This window comes from Diadema antillarum, unplaced genomic scaffold, assembly GCF_040938485.1.
Source record: "Diadema antillarum isolate AM-2024a unplaced genomic scaffold, OU_Dant_1.0 scf00000029, whole genome shotgun sequence".
Classification (NCBI taxonomy): Eukaryota; Metazoa; Echinodermata; class Echinoidea; order Diadematoida; family Diadematidae; genus Diadema; species Diadema antillarum.
Window position 1 is genome coordinate 3,473,521 of NW_027270918.1, and position 19,794 is coordinate 3,493,314.

The following is a 19,794-nucleotide window of genomic DNA, read 5'->3' on the forward strand; positions in this document are numbered from 1 at the left end:
AACTCTATCCGATGACGTATTGCCCCTCGACCCAGTAGGGCTGGATTCGCTTGTATACATCATATTGAATAGCTGGGGACATCACAGTTAGGTATGGCTCCGTCTTTTTTTTTTTCCTTTCTGGATTGATATCAATTTGTAGATGAACAGTCATTTCTTGAATCTTTGATTCAACAAACATCCAAATTACGCAGAGAAATTTGCAGAAGTCGTGGTCAGTCGAACCGTATTCGAACAACAAAGACAAAAATAGTTTCTGCCTAACGCGACTGTATTGATGATGTACTTGAACGTACACAATCGAGGATTTTACTGCAGTAAACAGACAAATAAGGACAGTCATAATTGCTGAGCTCACCTTGCTGCCTCCTTGTTCTTCTCCATCCGGTCTCTTCCATGCATTTCAAGGACCTTTTTTGCATCCGGGTATTCGACCAGAGCCTTTAGGTAAGGAAATGCATATAATGAATGGCACTGAATAAATACTGTAAGATGAAATTATACATAAATGAATACCAGTCAGTACATATTATTTGAATTTACCATTCATGTAAACATAAATAGATGGATGTACATAAATGAACACAGAGATGAGAACAGATACAGATAAAAGAAAAACAACACAAAATATCAATTCATTTTTTTTTTCGAAATACACGTGATGGCGACAAGTCTGCAGATAACCTAATTCAAATATGACTGATGAAGTCTTCAGTTCTCATTAAGACTACATTATCATGCCACATAATTATATTATCTTTGAAGATTAAACTGTAAGATCTTATGAAAGTAGGGCTTATGCGGGTGTCCAAGATTCAAATGCTAATGGCCAAAGTGATGGAGGTATAGGCATCTGGATTATCATTGATCCCCTTTGACAATTAATTCCAGAATATTGTCATCCGTGATATTTCATTTTTGTCCAACCCTAACTTCCCGACATTAAAGGGCAAGTTCACCTTCATAGACATGTGGGTTGAGTGAATGCAGCAATATTAGTAGAACACATCATTGAGAGTTTGAGGAAAATCGGACAATCCGTTCAAAAGTTATGAATTTTTGAAGTTTCTGCTCACTCAAGGCTGGATGAGAAGACTACTATAGCTTGTGATGTCACATGAGTACAACGATATAAAGAAAGAATAAAGAAAATTCAACATATTTTTACTTTTCTCGCATAACAAAAGAACACTTGACTTCTCTCTTTCAGAAGGCAGGGGGAATAATATTACCCTTAACATATGTCAGTAACAAGTTGAAGAAACGTGCACTTCATTCAAAAAGTAAAGTTTTGTAAAATTCTCTTTTTATTTTCTTTATATCGTTGTACGCCTATGACATCATACACTGTAGTAGTCTTCTCATCCAGCAGTGACTATGCAGATACTTTAAAAATTCATAACTTTTGAACGGATTGTCCGATTTTCCCCAAACTTTCACTGATGTGTTCTACTGATATTGTTGCATTCACTCAATCCACATGAATATGAAGGTGGACTTGTCCTTTAATATTCTTCACTTCTCCAGTAAACCCTTTGTGTGCTTTCAATGTCAATTGGCACAGAAAATCCCATAGTATTGTACACACCGTCCAAATCCTCGGAACGAAAGGGGTTAATAATACCTCCTCGGGTTCACCACTGATATTTTCACACGGGCATGACTGACTGTGTCCTTATATCTATGCTGACTTCCTGTAAAATCCAATCTTTGATATATTTCTTGCATCATTGGCATTGGATCTCTGATACCTTTGACCCTGCATCGTCAGACCACGTGACCCACCTGCATGAGATCTTTCTTAGAGAGACAGAGCAGCTCCGAGTAGCCCAGCGAGACCACGTCGGCCGTCCGCCGGTTCTGCCCCTCGTCTAGCTTCAGCAGGCTGATCTCACCGAAGTAGTTCCCCTCGGACAGGGTGGCGACCACCATCCGCTGTTGGCTCTCCAAATCCTGCACCACCACCTTAAGGTGAATGATAGGGAGACTTACTTCAAATTCAACTCTACCATAGTTAAACTTTTGACTTATGATTCATAATTTTATACTTTGCAAGATGGATTGACCAGAAGAAAAAACCCACAAATATTATACACTGATACAATAAGAAGAAAGTAATTGACCACAAATCCCATCAGTGTAGAAAATATTACATATAAGGTGGTGTGATGCCTACGAACAATTACTCATCCTTTGTAAACTACAAAAATGGCGCTACCATCGGGACAAATCAAATTTCGACCGGCTGAGGAAGTGGCGTGAAGGCTCAAATATACTTGGCCCATTTTGTTGTTGTCCCTGTCTTGTGGGATTCTATCTGTCACGTGGTACTTACATATCGTGGACGCTATTGTGAAATGCAATCAGGGAGGTGGCATTCCCACCTCCCTGATTATGCTGATACCCACACTTGACGCATTTTATCATAATGTATCTCTACCAAGGAGGACGTGCCTTTTGCAGGCATTTGTTTGTTTGTTTGTTTGTTTGTTTGTTTGTTTGTTTGTTTTCCTGTTGGTAGCATCACCCAAAAGGCATGAAGCTAATTTTGTGAAGGTTTTAGAATACTGTATGCGTAGGTCCATCGAGTTAAAGGGAACAGGTGATTAGTTTTGGCGATGCTGTGTGGACCATGATGCGGATCCAATATCTTCTTACAGGATGGGTGCAAAGTTCTATATGGCGTGAGTGACCCCTTGCGCTCTCCGAGTGCGACGGTATAATACACGTTTTGTCTTGCGGCATAGATCACCGTCATATTAGGTCAGGACTGGTGTGGCAAAAGAAGGTTATAAAGAAGGAGGTGAAGAATAAAGGAGGAAGAAAATGAAACGTAAATATGAGGTGAAACAGAAAAATACAGAAAGTATAGACAAGAAAGAAAGATAAGACAAGATAGAAAGATAGACGTGATAGATGAGGTTGAGGTGAAAGCAGGGAAGGATAAAAGCAAATGAATTGTAAACGGAAGAAAAAGATACTAAGTAGGCAGGCAGAGAGAGGGGATGGGGGAGATGGGGGATGGGGGGGGGGAGATATTTCCCTAACATTATGAGTCATCGGTCTAATGCGTGAAGTGGACATACAATGACCACTGCTAACCTTTGTTAATGTGAGTCTAGATGAACTTTCCGTTTTGCATTATACGCTTATAAGTGCACTATTTCGCACCTCAACAAAGAATGTTAAAAAAGCTACAACTATTTCTAAAATGATCTCACTCACGTCAAATTAAACCATTTTAACCTCGAATTCCTCTCCTCTTTTTTTTTCTCTCTCTCTTCTTGTATACTGTGTCAACTACATGTATTCGTCATATCATGAGACATGGACAGGATTTCGCGGAGAGTTCGATTCATTAGCGGCATCGAGTTTTTACGGATTGGAATCGAAAGATTTACTCAGGAGAGTTTAGCGGAGCCATAGTTCTTGGGGCTACTTCTCCGGATCTTCCAACCGATTAGACACACCCTAAACAGCGGTTGTCCGTGGGTAAACCGATCCGGGGTAAGAGGGTCGTCCCGTGGGCGACGGAGGGCGCCTTACACTTGGCGCCTCGTTGATACGGAGATATGCAGGGGGCGGAGTAACTTAGCAAATGGCACGGAAAATCCCTAATTGATTGGACAAAATGTTTGAGATGAGGTAGAGTAGGATTGACCATCTTAGACTCCTCTCGAGTCGCTTCCGACCGTATTCGTGTGAACGAATGGAAGAAGGCGCATTGAATAATCTTTTCTCTCTGTGTGCCACAGTAACTTCCTGTTCATGGGGTTGTGTGTGAAATTATATAGGTATGTGTGTGATGAATTTGTGCACATTGATATTGATTCATTGGCACAGAAGGGGGTAAATATCCATGTTTAATAAATTATTTTAGTTGCACCCTCGTACATCCAAACGATTTAAAAAGAATAAGTGCATAGGTAAAGTAATTTATCAAGTAATCAAATGTATAGAATCTCATAGAAACTCAAATCAAAACTGACTTCCCATCTCCTTCCACTTTTTTTTTCTAATGGATGTAATGATAGACTTGTATACAAGTATAGGCTATCCTATTGTGTTTATTTTTGTTTTGTTTGTGTGGACAAAATAAAAGAGCATAAGTTAATTCATGTGTTCGATTCTTGTCTCTGACATTGATAACACCGGGTACTTTGACATAACCATTTCAAATAAGGTATTGATTATGTTGGCTATGTATTATGTGCCTTTTTGATCAGGCTATTAACTGCAACAGGATAAAGACTCGACAAATTAGTTTCATCCTGAAAGTGCACAATACCTTCAACAGACAAAGGCCTTGACGCAATTAACATGTTTGAAAACACGAACTCATTTGATATATCATGACCGTAAAATTCGGTCATTGATTTAACAGCGCTATATGTGTTCCATAATTAGCAGCCATCTCCGCTCTTGTATGGACGTGGCGGAGAAAATGTTTCGCATTTACGTCACGTGGAACAAAGAAATCTCTTCAAACAATCGTCCGCTCTGTCAGTTATGGCGCGAACAAAACGCTATTTTAATCCTCATTAAGGGGGCATCAATAGGTGACTTCTTATCATGGAGGCTGTAGGTTGCATGATGGCTCGATTGTTGCGCAAAAAAAAAGAACAAAATAATGTACGTGAGAGAAGGCTTGAGTGTCGTCTGCCTGTCGAGGCTGGTGAGATAGCGGGCTCGTCGCCAGCAGACGACGCTGAGTCGCCGCTTGTAGGCCGGGGAGGTCTGACTACATCCACCTTCATTTGTTCCGCTGAATAGGCGCTGGATATCTTACATCCGCGCGTATGCTATCATCCTACAACCACAGGGTAAGCTTATCGGACTCGCGGATAATACGTTGAGTATATAATTGAAAAACTACGGCTGGGAGTCTCCGAAAACGGACGAAACCGAAACCGAGTCTGATTCAAAGTCATCGGGTTCTGGTTACAGAGATGTTGTTGTACATCGAATTTCAGTTCCCCTCTCATACTAAAGGAGGACCTTGGGTGTTTGCGTGATTGGGTGCGTGCTCGACTCGAATGTGAGGGTGTATGTGACGACGAACATCTTGTTTGTTTTCCTGTGTTGTAAACAACGCTCTCATGTCTCGGTGTCGTCATCGTGAAACACTGGCAAACATGGGGCGTTGTAGCCAGTTAGTGTCGGCTTTCAGACAGGCAGATGCATATGACCAAGTGTTACCATAGTGTGGTGAAGTTTGTGATCGGGATCGCATGAACGGTACCAAGTGCGTTCGCCACGAAAACGACAAAAATGACGATCTTTGACCCAGTTCAAATCTCTGATATTCGATGTAAACTTCTCATTCTGAAGATTGATAGAGCGATTATTGTGATTTCAGTTTTAGAAATTACGCAGAAGAAGCATCGAGTTATGGGACATAATCGACATTTCGACACCAAAGACACAATTCCATAGATGCACTTTACTGCCGACAGTGATTGCGGTAATCATGGCAACAGCTTGGTAAACAATCAGCCAGGAGTCTATGGGCAGTCACTGTGATAACTGAAGTTATCGAAACTTGTCATTAGCAAACCGTCATGAAACATGGCTGTTGGCATGATCATAATATATTATAGAAATTGGGACCCAATGTGGAAACTCAAGTCAGAGTAATCTCGCAAAGAAATATTCATAAGAAACTTTTAAGTCATATCAAAAGTAGGTATACCATTTCCACTGTGATATAAATGATCCCCACCCCTAATCCCTGAAATTCACTTGAAGGGATTACACAGGAACATGTCGCACAGACTTTTATTTTAATCACCACACCTCACCAGGCAGTTTGATTCCCAATTTAATCATCATTTTAGCCATTATGACGTCATCATTCCAACAGCAGATTCTACTTGCCAATTGCCACACTCAGATATTGAATTGAAGAGTTTGAATACAACAGATAAACGTCATTTTCAATTATTGTTTAAAAAGTGAGTAGAGAAAAATCTTTTGAATGATACCTCACTCCACTCGTTATGTTGTAGCAAGAAATATCTCTGAAGATGTAATTGAAGTTATTGAATAAATCCTTACTATTTTTTTCAGCAGCGTTAATCTGAAATGTCTCAACGAGATAAAAGTGGATACATTTGCTTTTTTAATTAAATTCTTCAGTTGGTCCATTCTTCTGTCACACCGTTCTCGATCTGTTTGTATACAATGTCAATGACATTTTGGGGTGGCGAGAGTAAAAGGGTTAAAGATATTGACAACCACTGCAGACTTCATGGACTCACCTGCACGTGACCGTGGTTGATGATGTACATCTCTCGCCCGATCTCCCCTCTGCGACATATGAAGTCCCCCGGAGAGAAAATCTGCGATCGCAACTTGAGGACCAGCTCGCATAGGAGCCCCTGTTCGCAGTCTTCGAAGATCTTCACCTGCAGGGATGGGGCGGCGGCGGCGGTGGTGGTGGTGGTGTTGGTGTTGTTGTTGTTGTTATTATTATTATTGTCGTTGTTGTTGTTGTTGGTGGTGGTGGTGGTTGTGGTGGGGTTGGTGTTGGTGTTGGTGGTGGCGTTGGCGTTGGTGTTGGTGTTGTTGTTGGTGGTGGTGTTGTTGGTGGTGGTGGTGGTGTTGTTAGTGGTGGTGGTGTTGGTGGTGTTGGTGGTGTTAGTGGTAGTGTTAGTGGTGATGGTGGAGAAGGAGGAGGAAGGAGCAGGAAGTGGTGATGATAGTCATTGATGATGAGGAGAAATATTGCTAAGACTGAAATACTACCGATAACAAGCAATGAAGAAAAACATTCTAAAATCATCTTAATATAATACCTACAAATCTGACCACCACGACGACTGATGCTGATGATGACGACGATGATGTTTGTGAAGTTGCGTGGTTGTGGTGGCAAATACAAGAAATTAAGAGCATACTACTAGTATTCAGTATCGCATTTGTGTATTTCATTTCACAGTTCCGAGTTTGAACAGCTACAGCGAAATGTTGATGAATGATAAACATCATGAACAATCTTGTTTTCACTGTCAATATCATAATCATCATCACAATTATGCTACTCAGCATGAACTTTATCGTCTACTTTAACATCTACAAAAAAGAGAGTGAATAAAACATTATCATTTTTATCTTTTTCTTTTTATGAAAAGAATCCATAAAATGTTTAGTGGTCGGGATCTAAGGTGTCACATTGCTTTGCCTTTGAGCACTGGAAATTTGCTGCAGAAATAGTCTTTGACGTAGAGAAGAAACTCATAAAGTCATAAGAAAGTGGCACAGATTTTGTCATGGTAGATATATGGTCAATATGGCCATTTTAGTGAAAGTAATCAAACAAATTAGAGATGTAGGCTACTCTGACGCTGAGGGAGAGACTATCAGGTGAGATGTTCAAGGGATGGTTGAGATACGCACGCTCATCGTAGAGGGCGCATATCCTCTACTACACAACCACTGTACCTTTTTCAAGGTTTCGAGGTGAACATGGATGGCTATCTCGGCCCGGAGTCTCGGTGGAAGTATATCTAGAAAAGTTTGGTCATCAAGTGCTTGTGTCCTATGACAGAGAAGGATAAAATGAAAAATAATGAGAAATACATAAAAGAGAGATAGAGAAAGAAGGGTGAGGGGAAGTATTCATACGTACTCTAAATGAACTCGAACTCACATTTTGACTGACACTCATGGTGAAGTTTTAACAGTTTAAATGACTAAACAAAATTTGAACCGAATTGGTGAAGAACAAGGAATTCACAGTTTCTTATCTTATTTTTCAAGATACAGGGCAACATGTAGGGACAACTGTCTATTGTAGACAACTCTTCGCCTATTTCTTCCAGAACTCTTCATCGCATTGATATTTCTGCCGATTCATTCGTTTTCACGGTGAAACTTCGTATTACGTCAAGAATACATTAATTTGTTTGCACAGTATTGTAGAAGATCATGTAGACTGTTCTGTCCTATTTTATAAAACACTACAAGCTTTCCTTTTTTTTCTTTTTTTTTTTTTTTTTTTTTTTTTGGTCAACCTTATCTGCTCTTTATGAGGTCACGTATCATCAATATTGGGGGTCATGACACTCACCTACTCCAAGCGTAGTCTGACCATTTTTTGACTCGGTCCTGTAAGTGTTCTGGAACTCGGCGGTGATTCATATAAAACTTGATCGCATCCATTCTACAGAATGTAGAATGGAAAAAAGGTACATATTGGTCTTCATATTTGAAACACATTTTATGCATTAGATTTGCGACAAGCTTGAAAACGGGTACTACAGATAGAAGTTTGTAAATACTAATAAGGCGTTTGTGAGCTAAATACAAGCCAATACAGTGTAACAACCTCAAAATTAATGACAGCAGATTTGGCGACAACGTTGGACTGGAAGTTATATAAAAATAGTGATTGCTTTGCAGATATAAGAAATGGAAATATAAGACAGTTCCTCTTGCACGGCAGTTTTATCATTGACAAACGCACTGTCGATGGAATTTAAAAAAAAAAAGTCGCCATTCCTCCGGGGTTTTTTTTCCCGCGTTCTAAAAGGAAAAGCAATTTGTTTGTGTCCAAACAGTGTAATCAAAGTATGTACAGCAGCTACATATCTATCAACATTTGCAAAAACACTTCTGTCCATCTATATTATCTGTCTACCTATCAGTCTATCTATTTACCTATCTATGTATTTATTCATCTATCTATTTATCTACACGGTGTATGTATCTATCTCTGATGATAGAGAGAGATGGACACACAGAACAACGTACCTTGCTTATATTGTGTCCAACAAGTCGCAGGAGAATTAGTTAGGACAGATAATGATGCATTCCGACCGTTGTTTTTTGTTTTGTTTGTTTGATCGTTTTTCGTTTTGCTTGTTTTTTAAAAGAAACCACAAATCCCAGTGAACTTTTACTATAAGGTATACAAGGGACTTTCCTCCCAGGAACATCACGGAAACGGGAAAATATGGCGACAGCGGGACTTTCATACTTAGCCGTGAATTCCTGTCTGGATGCATTCATATTGCTGATCACGTCACCCACGTTCCCGACCACGGCAGCAAATAGGAACACGCCAATGAGGAACGTGATCCCCGTGAAGGCATACTCCTGTATGGAGACAGAGAAAAAGACAGTGAGAGAAAGATACAGTGGGGGAAAAATATAGGGAATGAAATTTGATCTTACTGAGCTAGGAGAAATTGATAGACTGGTAGGCAGGTGGATGATTAAATCGATAGAAAGATGCACTGATAAAATTAGGAGAGACATTGATTCAATATGAATGCAATTCAATTCATTTCAATTTGATATAAATACAGACTACACCACAGAGGATGTAGATAATAAGGTAGATAATAATGAAGAAAACTAGATAATAAGATAATTCATAGCAGTCAACTAGATTGGTAAAAGATAATTATAGATGAATAGTCGGACTAACAGGAGGACAACGTTAAATGGATAATCAGGCAGATTGGCAATACCGCGTCTACTGTCTTTCAACAAGAGAGGGAGACAAACCGAAGAAAAAAAACGGTGGCAGCCAAAGAGGGCGTCAAATCAGAAGCTCAGATTTACTGCATTGAGTACAATGTCCATTTAACTGATTTCCCCTCTCGTAATTTATCGGGCGCAGAGTGTGCTGACAAGAATACTACGTTGTAAATATTTCCTCTAGGATCAAGTTTCGGAGCTCTACTTGAAATCAGAGGGAAAATTAATTGCTGTGGATGCGTCAGAGGCAGATAACTTACTATGTTAGTGACTGGATTCGCTGTCCCTCCGATGGTAGTCAAAGTCACGGCAGACCAATACATTATTTTAATGTATTTGCTGAGTAAAGATGAACAAAAAGGGTGAAATACATTAAGTTAATTGACATATTGCTCACTTTTCCACTCTTTGTACTACGTCATAAGTAAAAAAACAAAAAAAAAAAATATTCTGACGTCAAGGGACATTTTACGGTACTGTGCCAAGTCATGTTTGACGTGATTGCTTTTAAAAATTACATCTTCAAACAAAAACAAAAAAAGGTTAAATTAGGTCTTTCTTTGTTTCCTAACAAATTAATGTTAGTTTGCACTTCCCCATTATTTATCATTCTTAAATTAAACAGCGGGACATCTTTAAATATATTAGAGTAGCATACGTCATACGGTGTGAAGGATGAACAAGCTTAGCCATGCCTTTTTGGTTGTCTCTTCTACGTTCGTTGTCTCGGTTATGCTATATCGGGACAAGACGAGACATTGTATCATTTAATTTATCAACACACGCCTCTCCAAAATTCCTTGCACTGTCTCATGTCGTCTTAAACAATCAAGGGAATACCACAAATCATCAATCTTTTTACCTGTGTTCTTTTTAGACAAATCATGATTAGTATACTAGTAACTAACGATATTAATCGGTACGTTAAAAAAACTGTCAAAGCTGGTCAATAGCATTATGATACTATTTTCTGACATAATGACGTTACATGAATTGATATTGTTCGATAAGATGTGATTTGTCAAATATCATCCTGCCTTTCCAAGTTGGTTATGTGTGTGTGTGTGTATGTGTGTGTGTGTGTGTGTGTGTGTGTGCGTGTATGTGTGCGTGTGTGTGTCTTCGTGAGACCTTCTTCTTGTAATCTGATTTTCATCTCAGAATGAAATATTGGGATTAAAAAAAACAAAGGTAACTTATACTCGACATGTTTTGCTCAACACTTGTCATATTTCATGACTCATAAGTTCCTGTCTTTTTTCCGCTATGTTGATTGTTAAATCCCTCTTTTATGACGCCACGTGGCAAAGCTTAACCAAAAGCTGTAACATCATGAAAAAAATATACACGGCTTACCTCATGAAATCTTCTTCGGTGGTGTTGAGAGGGTAGACCCAAGCATTGTAGCCAAATCCTTCAAGCTGGCACAAAGAGAAACCAGAAATGCGGTTAAGAGAGAGAGAGAGAGAAAAAAAAAAGACAGTTTTCGTGGAAGTGATTAATTTTACAAACAACGATGATGTCAGGTATTAAAGCAACCACATTTGAATTTATTCGTTGTAATCTTACACTAATTTTTTTAACAAGTTCTCGAATTCACCCATAATTCCCAATAACCTGATAACAGTACATCGGATATATCACGAGATATGAGCTGAACAAACGCACTTGAGATGATGACGTCACTGACATCCGAGAACCAAATTAATTCCATCTGTCACGCTGTTAAAAGGTACTCATCCAATCATCAACCTGATAACACAAATTATGGACAGAAAGCGGGCACAGATCTGGCGTCGTATATACTGTAGTCTTTGGAGGTAAATGTCAGTCATCAGGAGCTAGTAATGATGAAGTCGAGGTGAATATGTATTTACAAAACGGAGCCCCCATTTCATATAATACTGGTAGAACCCATGTAGTCATCCTGCAGATCTGACCTTATTGGGAATTCCTGTCAGTTGTGAGCGTTATTCAAATAATATATCATCAACTCTACACGCTGGGAAAGATATACAAGCACACATAACTGCTAATGACTAATGCACGGTCAATGAAACAAATCTCGGCTGTATGATTAAATTGCATTGACATCTTCTTGTAGGCTCTTTTCTTAGAAGCGTGTTTTCTACACCTGTCAACCTCGTATTGAAGATATCAATATCTTCGATAAGATCCCAATATAGGACGCTCATTTTGCATTGTAAATAAACGGGATGTAGAAATATCATCGGCTATCAATCAGTAAATAATGGTCAGAGAAGGGGGAAAGATAGGAAAGGAGGGAGAGAGAATCAAAAAGTAGTCATAATCTAGAATCTTCGTTGTTTGATCCCAATTAAAAGACGAAAACTTTACTTGACATTTTGTAAGCGTTTATTGGTTGCAAAATGTGCGTTTCATCGCAACACTGCTGATGTAATCGTATTACTTTCTCTTATGTTCTCATCTCCATGAATGTTAAGAAAATCAAGAGTCAATTTTTCTTTAACTCATGAGAAAACTTGTTCTGCTCTCCTACAGAAGGGCTATACAGCATAAGCATAGCTAGTTTTGCTTGCAGCCTTTACACATGATACATACTAATGAGTATGTAAAAGAGCCATATAATAGTGTGCAAAACTCCTTTTATGCTTAAAGGGATCGTATAGTTTTGGTTGAGACCTAATATCACGTTTCTAACATTTTTTGGTGAGATTATGAGACATCTCATAGGAAATATGAAGGAGCATGTAATTCCAAGAGGAATTCAACGTTTGTTTGATGAAAATTGGTTTTGAAATGGCTGAAATATCCAAAACAGAGCGATTCTAGTAAAGTGTGGGACCCATACTTTATTACGATCGCTTTGTTTTACTTTGTTCATGGATGTTTCAGTCATTCCAAACCTGATTTTCATCGAATAAACTTTGAATTCCTCTTAAAATGATATCCTCTGTATTATTTCGTAAGTGCTTTTTTGGTATCTCACAAAAAGTTAAAAGCCCAATTCTCATCTCCACCAATACTGTACCCTCCCTTTAATAATAATCAACTGTTAAGTGAAAAAGGGTGCTTTGAGTCTTGATTGAAGAGCGAACAGTTAGTGACTTCCTGATTTCTGATTGAAAATATTATTCCACAGTTTAGGAGCTGCATGAGCAAATGCTCTGTCTCCTAATGTTCTTTTTGTTTTTCATCGTGTGATTTGTTGAAGAAGAGTGTCTTAAGAACTACGCAGGTTTTGAGAGCGTTGGTGGATTATGTACTATATATATATATACTTTCTACTATCTTGTGCCCTGGGCTGCTTTACTCTAAATCGTATCTGACAGCAGTAGCAGATAACACTACTGGTTACATAATATTATGGAAAACCTTAGAAATTTGAGAAAAAAACTACATTGTCATGCAAACTTGGTCTACATGTGTCTACTCTCCACCTCCTACAGTACATCTTGTGGGTTCAATTAGTGATAAAACTTGCCATCACTTTTGTTGAGCTCACACATTATTTTGTATACCAGTGCTTAGCTGGACCATCTTTATACGAGTTAGTGTTTGATTTACATATATCTCTTACTTTGTATTTTCATAGCGCTTTGAGGTCAGTGCCTTTCCCGGCGTGCTTGTGTGCTCGCCTTTGCATCTTCTCTGATGAGTATGCAAATAAACATTAGATATTTTACGACTGAGCGATATGTCGCTGCGACTACAACGGTGACCATGACAACGGAAAACAGGCAAATAACCACTGACGCAAATTTACGCACGCGCAGACTAATGCGTAAGCCTACGTAGACACATTTGTGCTTTCGTTATATGCATCAACGACAATTCAACTTGTTTCTTCCTGTTTTAGCTATAAAACTCAGACAGTGTGGCGACGACTTAAGAAGGAAAGATAAAAGGAAATATAAAAAATAACATACACCGACAAGACACTGATTTACACTCTTTACTCGCTAACTACTTTTCTCCATGACATTATAATACATCCTAATCAATGCGCATTCATCATATTGCAAAGTTATGAAGAATCGTCAACGTTTGACGTCTTTTTCAGGTATCATAATGGCACGCACACAGTGTCACAGGCATTTTGTGACATCAAGATAGGTTGCTTCAGTGTAAGGACGAACATGTCATATGCGGTGCGGTCGTCCTCGAACTGTACAAAACAACTGACCGCCCTCAACAGAAACCAATAATATGTATTTGGGCTCTCGCGATATTCCACTCTGTCCTACCCCTCCCTCCCTCCCCCTCAAGCAGCTAGAAACTGTGATAAGCAGGGCAATATTGAGGTCATGTGGCACTGAAGGCGTGAGAGATGTAACTGCATGATATCGCTGTCTGATCGCATTCTGTGCAGACGTCGCCAAAACACATTGGATACTGGTGCCCCAACGACACGTGGGTATTCATCACCGCCGCCATTCGATACACTCGACGATTTATGCGCGAGATTTCTCGCTGCTCTAGTCTCAATTTGATATCATGACAAACAACGATTAATTATCACCCTCTATAAGTTTGAAAACGTCAATAATCATTAACTACGTGAAGTTAATATCTCAACAATCATGACAGGCTGAAAGTAATAGATACGCATTGTATGATTTTGGTTCTAAGAATATTACTAATCGTAATTGGAGCATTTGAGAATATTAATCTATACGCGTCTGGCTCAGCACAATTAAAAGCTTCTTTTTTTTTCAAGGTTCCAAGGCAATTCGTAAATCAGCAACGTTTACATTCTGTGATTCATTTTGTGAAAGCTGATGAAAAAAAAAACAGCGCCTCACCCCCCCCCCCCACCTACTTCAAGCACGGTGATGGCGAGCCGTAATAACTCACATCTACTTAAGATATGAACGTCGTCCTCACATGACATGTTAATAAAGCCGAAGCGCTGTGAAAACGGGGAAAGGGGTGGGGGTGAGAGGCTAGAGACTCGATGTAGGGAACGAAAGTATATTTAAAGAAATTATAGAGACAGATCATCTCTTCTATAAGAAAGTCTGAACAGTAAACAATACTTGCAGACATCAGAAACCGGAGAACACAGCCTAACACGATGTTATTTTTCTTTAAAGGAATATTATGTGAATAAGCTAGCTATAGCAATAGATAATGAGATACGAAATCGTAAATCAATTAGGCTTTTTTTTTTAGAAATACGGAGAAAACACTTAACAGTAACGCAACTAAAAAAAACAAAACAAAAAAGAAGATAATAGAAGTGTAATTTACGTCATACGGTGAGAGATATTTGATTTATTGGAATGGAATCATGATTATTTTCATTCAATTTGTCTCTGCTATTTTTGAAATGGAAATAACTACATGCGTCGGCCTTGAGGGAGTCAGGAAAGCAATCCTATTTGAATATGAATTTAAGAACGGCTTGGTGGTTGATTCTATTTCGCTTCCCGCCAATTTACCCCCAGGCATGCCAGGCGGATATAAATTACTAAGCCGGTTACTGTCGGGACGGCTTAGGTCACGTGCCAGGTTTGTCATGGATCATGTGACAAAGGCGTCAGCTTTAATAAAGCCTGCCGAGTCACATGAGCAACCACTGAATAAAGATGCGTCTCGCTTGACCAAGGAGGATTTCGGGAAGCCTTCGGAAGATGATCCCGCCATTTGATCGATCAATCAGCGCTTCCAGAACACTTCACTGCAGTCTGAAACCATGCTTGTGTATAGTTTTGGTCGGGGTTCCTCCATCGTGTATAGCCTGTGCTGTAGCGATTTTGTTTTTATTTTATCGCTGCATTTGAGGTAGGGCAGCTAGCTTTTTTTTTTCATAATGCCCAGAGATTAGCCACTATCTGATAAGATTTCATTCAAATCCGCCGCGGTCTCCAATAAGTTTTCGGGGTACAGGAAATTCGTTTCAGCCTTATCTATACTGTCCTGGACATCAAATAGGCATAATTCTTCTTTGGCACGTGACGTTCAACTTATACCTGTACTTTCTCTAACAATAATGGCGCACGCAAACCTTATTCAACTGAACTGTATTCGATATTCAAATATTGTCAGCTCATGTCACAATTTAACACCAGGCATTGCCAGGAGTAATTAGTTTGCTACGGAACAATGGACAAAAACTGTTGCCTCAAATCGCAGTCATGAGAACACTGGTGATAAACCGACATTTCCTCAATATATTGATAAAGATTGAAAAAGGTGTTATTGTGTATTGTAACGTTTGATGCATGGCGACAAAAAAAAAACAAAAAAAAAGTCTAGTCACTTCTACTCTCTGAAGACAAAATCAAACAAGCGAACTTTCAAACTAACAAACAACGCAAAAACATTCTATCACGAAAACACTGTACAGACTCGATCTCTCCACATGAGAACACTCGGAATTCATGAATTCGTTTCAACCACCACAGCAGCACTACATGGTAGAGGCGAGGCTATTCGCCTGACACTAACAACGCAATGCTGCATAAAATCTGCCACTTTGTTTATGGGTCCCTTCACACTAGAACGAAAGCCCAACGAATGCCCAACGAATCCGAAAACTTGAAGACACGTTCGTATCACTGCCGATACAAGAATAGTTCTTTGAACATGTTTGACATTCTTTCTATTCATTAACTATTCGTAGGGATTCACAGAGATACTCTGGAGCCGATTTTCAATTTTGAACAAGTCCAAAATCTCCAGCGTATCTCTGCGAATTCCTACGAATAGCTAATAATTACAAAGAACATGTTACGGACGATAGTATTAGCAACAGATGCGAACGTATCTTCAAATCATCGAATTTGTTGGCATTCGTTGGGCATTCGCCCAAGTGTAACGCAGCCCTAAGTCCTCTGTCCACCGAATTCATCATGTCGATATGATTTTCGACCCTTACACTTAACCCTATAAAGCCCAAGGGGGGGGGGGGCACATTGTGCCCCCCTACCAGATATTCGTTTGCCACTCCTTCGTCCTTAATCCGATTTCAACCAAATTTGGTGACTTTTCCTAAAATCTTATTGCAAACATTTTGATATATAATTTAGCTATATTTGATGTTGCTGGTTGCCATGGCAACCATAAACTGATAACCATGTCAGTCAGATTTTGCATATTTTTTCTGTTCCCATTTCATTTAACAGCATTACAGTGTATGAAATGGGTGTTTCTTGGCTGAAATTTGTTGAAGAAGCAAAATTTGAAGTAATCATGGTCCTGGAAAGTTTTTCTTATTATTTCCTTTGTTTTTTATGTGACAAAGGCATAAAACAATAGATACAATAGAGATAACTGAAAACAATAATATTTTCTACAGATTGCCCTTATATTTTGAGTTATTTTGATTCCTTCACCCAAGTTATGCCTCTAATATCATTAGTTTATCATATTTTCAATTTGCAATCTCAAAATTCCACTATTATGCAAATATGAAATGTCATAACTATACATGTACCCATCCCAAACATTTCATCTCAGGTCTCATAATGTATCACTATGTTGATATGAATAGCACCCCATGTGGTGACCTTGAGAAATTTCAAACATAACAAATAATAAAATTCCACTTGCTTATCATTTGTGGCAAATATGAAAATGATTGGTCTATAATAAGACATATATAATGGGGATAAAGAAATTATACCGAAAAATCATGTTTTTAGCATATTTCCTATGTATTTCTTTATATTTTTGTAAATAGCGCCCTCCATGGGTGACCTTGTGAAAATTCAAATGTACGGTCATGTAGAGTATGAGTTACTCTACCTGCGTGCCAAATATGACGATGATACATCAAATAATAAAAAAGTTATATGGGGGGCACAATGTGCCCCCCCTTGGGCCTGCGAGGGGTCAAAATAGCTTGGGCTTAATAGGGTTAAACTGTCAGAAACATTGAGTGAATAATGTGTTGAAATTGCCACTAGATACTAAAACAAAATGGCTCTATGTGGTGCCATCTTTTCTTCTTCTTCTTCTTCTTTTTCTTCATGCACGCACGCTCTCCATATATCGCGATTCTTTCACCCTTCAACTCTCCGATACTTTTGACGGGTGTGAACACGAAACCCAGGAACTCACCTCTGATAGCATGTAGTAGAAGCAACCGATCCAATGAATGCTGATCGCCAGGTAAAGCGAGAGTCTGAACGCGCGTAACCGATTTGGATTGCTCGTCCGGCTGTAAATATCAATGATTACAGTATACAAGAAGGACAATAGATTAAAACGTGGCCAATACATTAGTATTGTAAAAAGTCACAATCAAATCAAGCCATCTGTGTTATTTGTCAGGCAGCCGATAGGGATGAACTATAAAGTGAAAAGGAGCACACACACACACACACACACGCACACACACACACACACACACACACACATACAGAGTATACATGATGTTGTATACTGTAATATTGGTTACTTCGTTATTACCAAGGTTCGTTATTCCGAAGGTTCTTTAATCCGAAAATGAAATGATGGTCTTTATTCAAAAGGTTCGTTATTCCGAAGGTTCTTTAATCCGTAAATGAAATAAAGTTCGCCATCCCAAAAACCAAATAAGGTTTGTACTTCTCAAGGTTCCTTTAGTAAGCACCGTCTAAGATTTAATTTTCGGATTAACAAAACTTATTTTACAAACCTCCGGAATAACAAACATCACCTGCAATATCGAATGATCAAACTAATCAGATTCCTCGTATTGCTGTAAGCCTGATTAAAAGAGGGACCAGAGAAGAGATGATGGCAAAAACAGAGTAAATTCATCATAAGAAATTATTACTTCTACATGTATCCTCATTTTTTAAAGACGTCTGCATGTTTAGTTAAACATAAAACGTTTAAAAATGATAGTCTATTATTGGTTCTTAGTCAATATTTTTTTTCTTGTTTGATAACGTCTTACCCTCAGGTGAAAAATTAACAACAACTCATTTCGTCACCTGAGGCATAATGAATTCTCAGTGGTTCTGGAATCAATGGTAGCGAAAAGAATTTCGGCGCCACATTGTTTGTTTGTTTTGTTTGTTTGTTTGGTATTCATGCCTAAAATTCACACCTGTCAGTACCCGTGTTGGTAACCACCTGTCATTTTGGTTTGAATGCTATTTGACATGCTTTTCGTACTATTCGGCGCCACATTGTTGTTGTTGTTTTTGTTTTTTTTGGTATTCGTGCCTCAAATTCACACCTGTTACCACCTGTCAGTTTTACGTCATGAATGCTAATCTACATGCTATTCGTGCTACTCGGCGCCACATTGTTTGTTTGTTTAGTATTCGCACCTCAAATTCACACCTGTTACCGTGGTGGTACGCACCTGTCCCATTTGGAGAAGAACGTATCGAGAGAGTGCCATTTCAGCAGCTTTGGCAGTCGCAATACTGGTGTTGTAAATCTAGCTGTTATACAAACCACAGCAGATAGACTATTACAGTTCTCCCAATTTACATAATTGCATGTTAGTGGCGAGATTAAAACTACCACATACTGTGGGTGAAAGTATAATGTTGCAGGGATACACAACACTTTAAACCTATAGCGAAAAGGTTGTTTACGAACTTTCGGCTTTCCGTAATTGCATATAATTGTCAACATTAAAGCTTACAAATCTCTGAAGAGTTAATTACATTGTGTATAGGACTGGTAGGGCGGTTTCACAGGAAAGGGTTGTACGATATGAACCACAGTATCCGCACGTGCTAGGAAAACAGTGTAGACAATTGACAATTTTGATTTTTGATTTTGATTTTGATTTGATTTATTAGTTCCTGCATTATATCACTGCACATGCAGATACATATACACGTACATTGTTGGTGCCCTACATATACATAAACATTAGTCGTTAACAAAATAAGTTTCTTCATTGCCTTTACAATATAAAGCAATAAAGTTTCTTCATTTCCTTTGCAATGTACACCAAAGCATATCAGCGATGCAATGAATAACACAGAAGGGCTACAGCTTAAGCATTGCTTGATTTGCATGCAGCCCTCGTACATAATACATGGGGAATATAAGAGGGAGGGATAACTTGCATAGAGATAGGATAGAAGAAAGGAGAAAGGAAGGGAGAGGTCTGTCTACTTTCGATAAAGGTTTACACAAAGTTAGATCACCTGGATCACTGGTCAGTAAAGCATGACAAAGATGTTTAGTTATTTTCTCACCGAGGTACAGGTGAACAGTTACAGGTTATGGTCGATTACATAACATGCATTACGTAATAAATTAAGAACGGCGATTTTCCATGAGGGAATTTCATATACATTACAATTACAATGACATTATGAAATCACTGATATCCAAAGAGCAGCATTGTCTTTACAGCTTTCTTAA

General features: G+C 38.8%; 1 protein-coding gene across 1 annotated transcript in view; it reads right to left on the bottom strand.

Moving 5' to 3' along the window:
• LOC139738203 (cyclic nucleotide-gated channel alpha-3-like) overlaps nucleotides 1-19,794 on the bottom strand; it is a 39,349-nt gene that overhangs the window by 9,616 nt on the left and 9,939 nt on the right. Inside the window, exons 6-15 of the mRNA XM_071648864.1 lie at nucleotides 18,773-18,854; nucleotides 17,536-17,635; nucleotides 10,843-10,907; nucleotides 9,747-9,825; nucleotides 8,981-9,099; nucleotides 8,072-8,164; nucleotides 7,444-7,540; nucleotides 6,261-6,407; nucleotides 1,786-1,965; nucleotides 359-441 (exon numbers count right to left, since the gene is read on the bottom strand). Coding sequence (XP_071504965.1) covers nucleotides 359-441; nucleotides 1,786-1,965; nucleotides 6,261-6,407; nucleotides 7,444-7,540; nucleotides 8,072-8,164; nucleotides 8,981-9,099; nucleotides 9,747-9,825; nucleotides 10,843-10,907; nucleotides 17,536-17,635; nucleotides 18,773-18,854 — 1,045 coding nt within the window. The remainder of the gene's footprint in view (nucleotides 1-358; nucleotides 442-1,785; nucleotides 1,966-6,260; nucleotides 6,408-7,443; nucleotides 7,541-8,071; nucleotides 8,165-8,980; nucleotides 9,100-9,746; nucleotides 9,826-10,842; nucleotides 10,908-17,535; nucleotides 17,636-18,772; nucleotides 18,855-19,794) is intronic.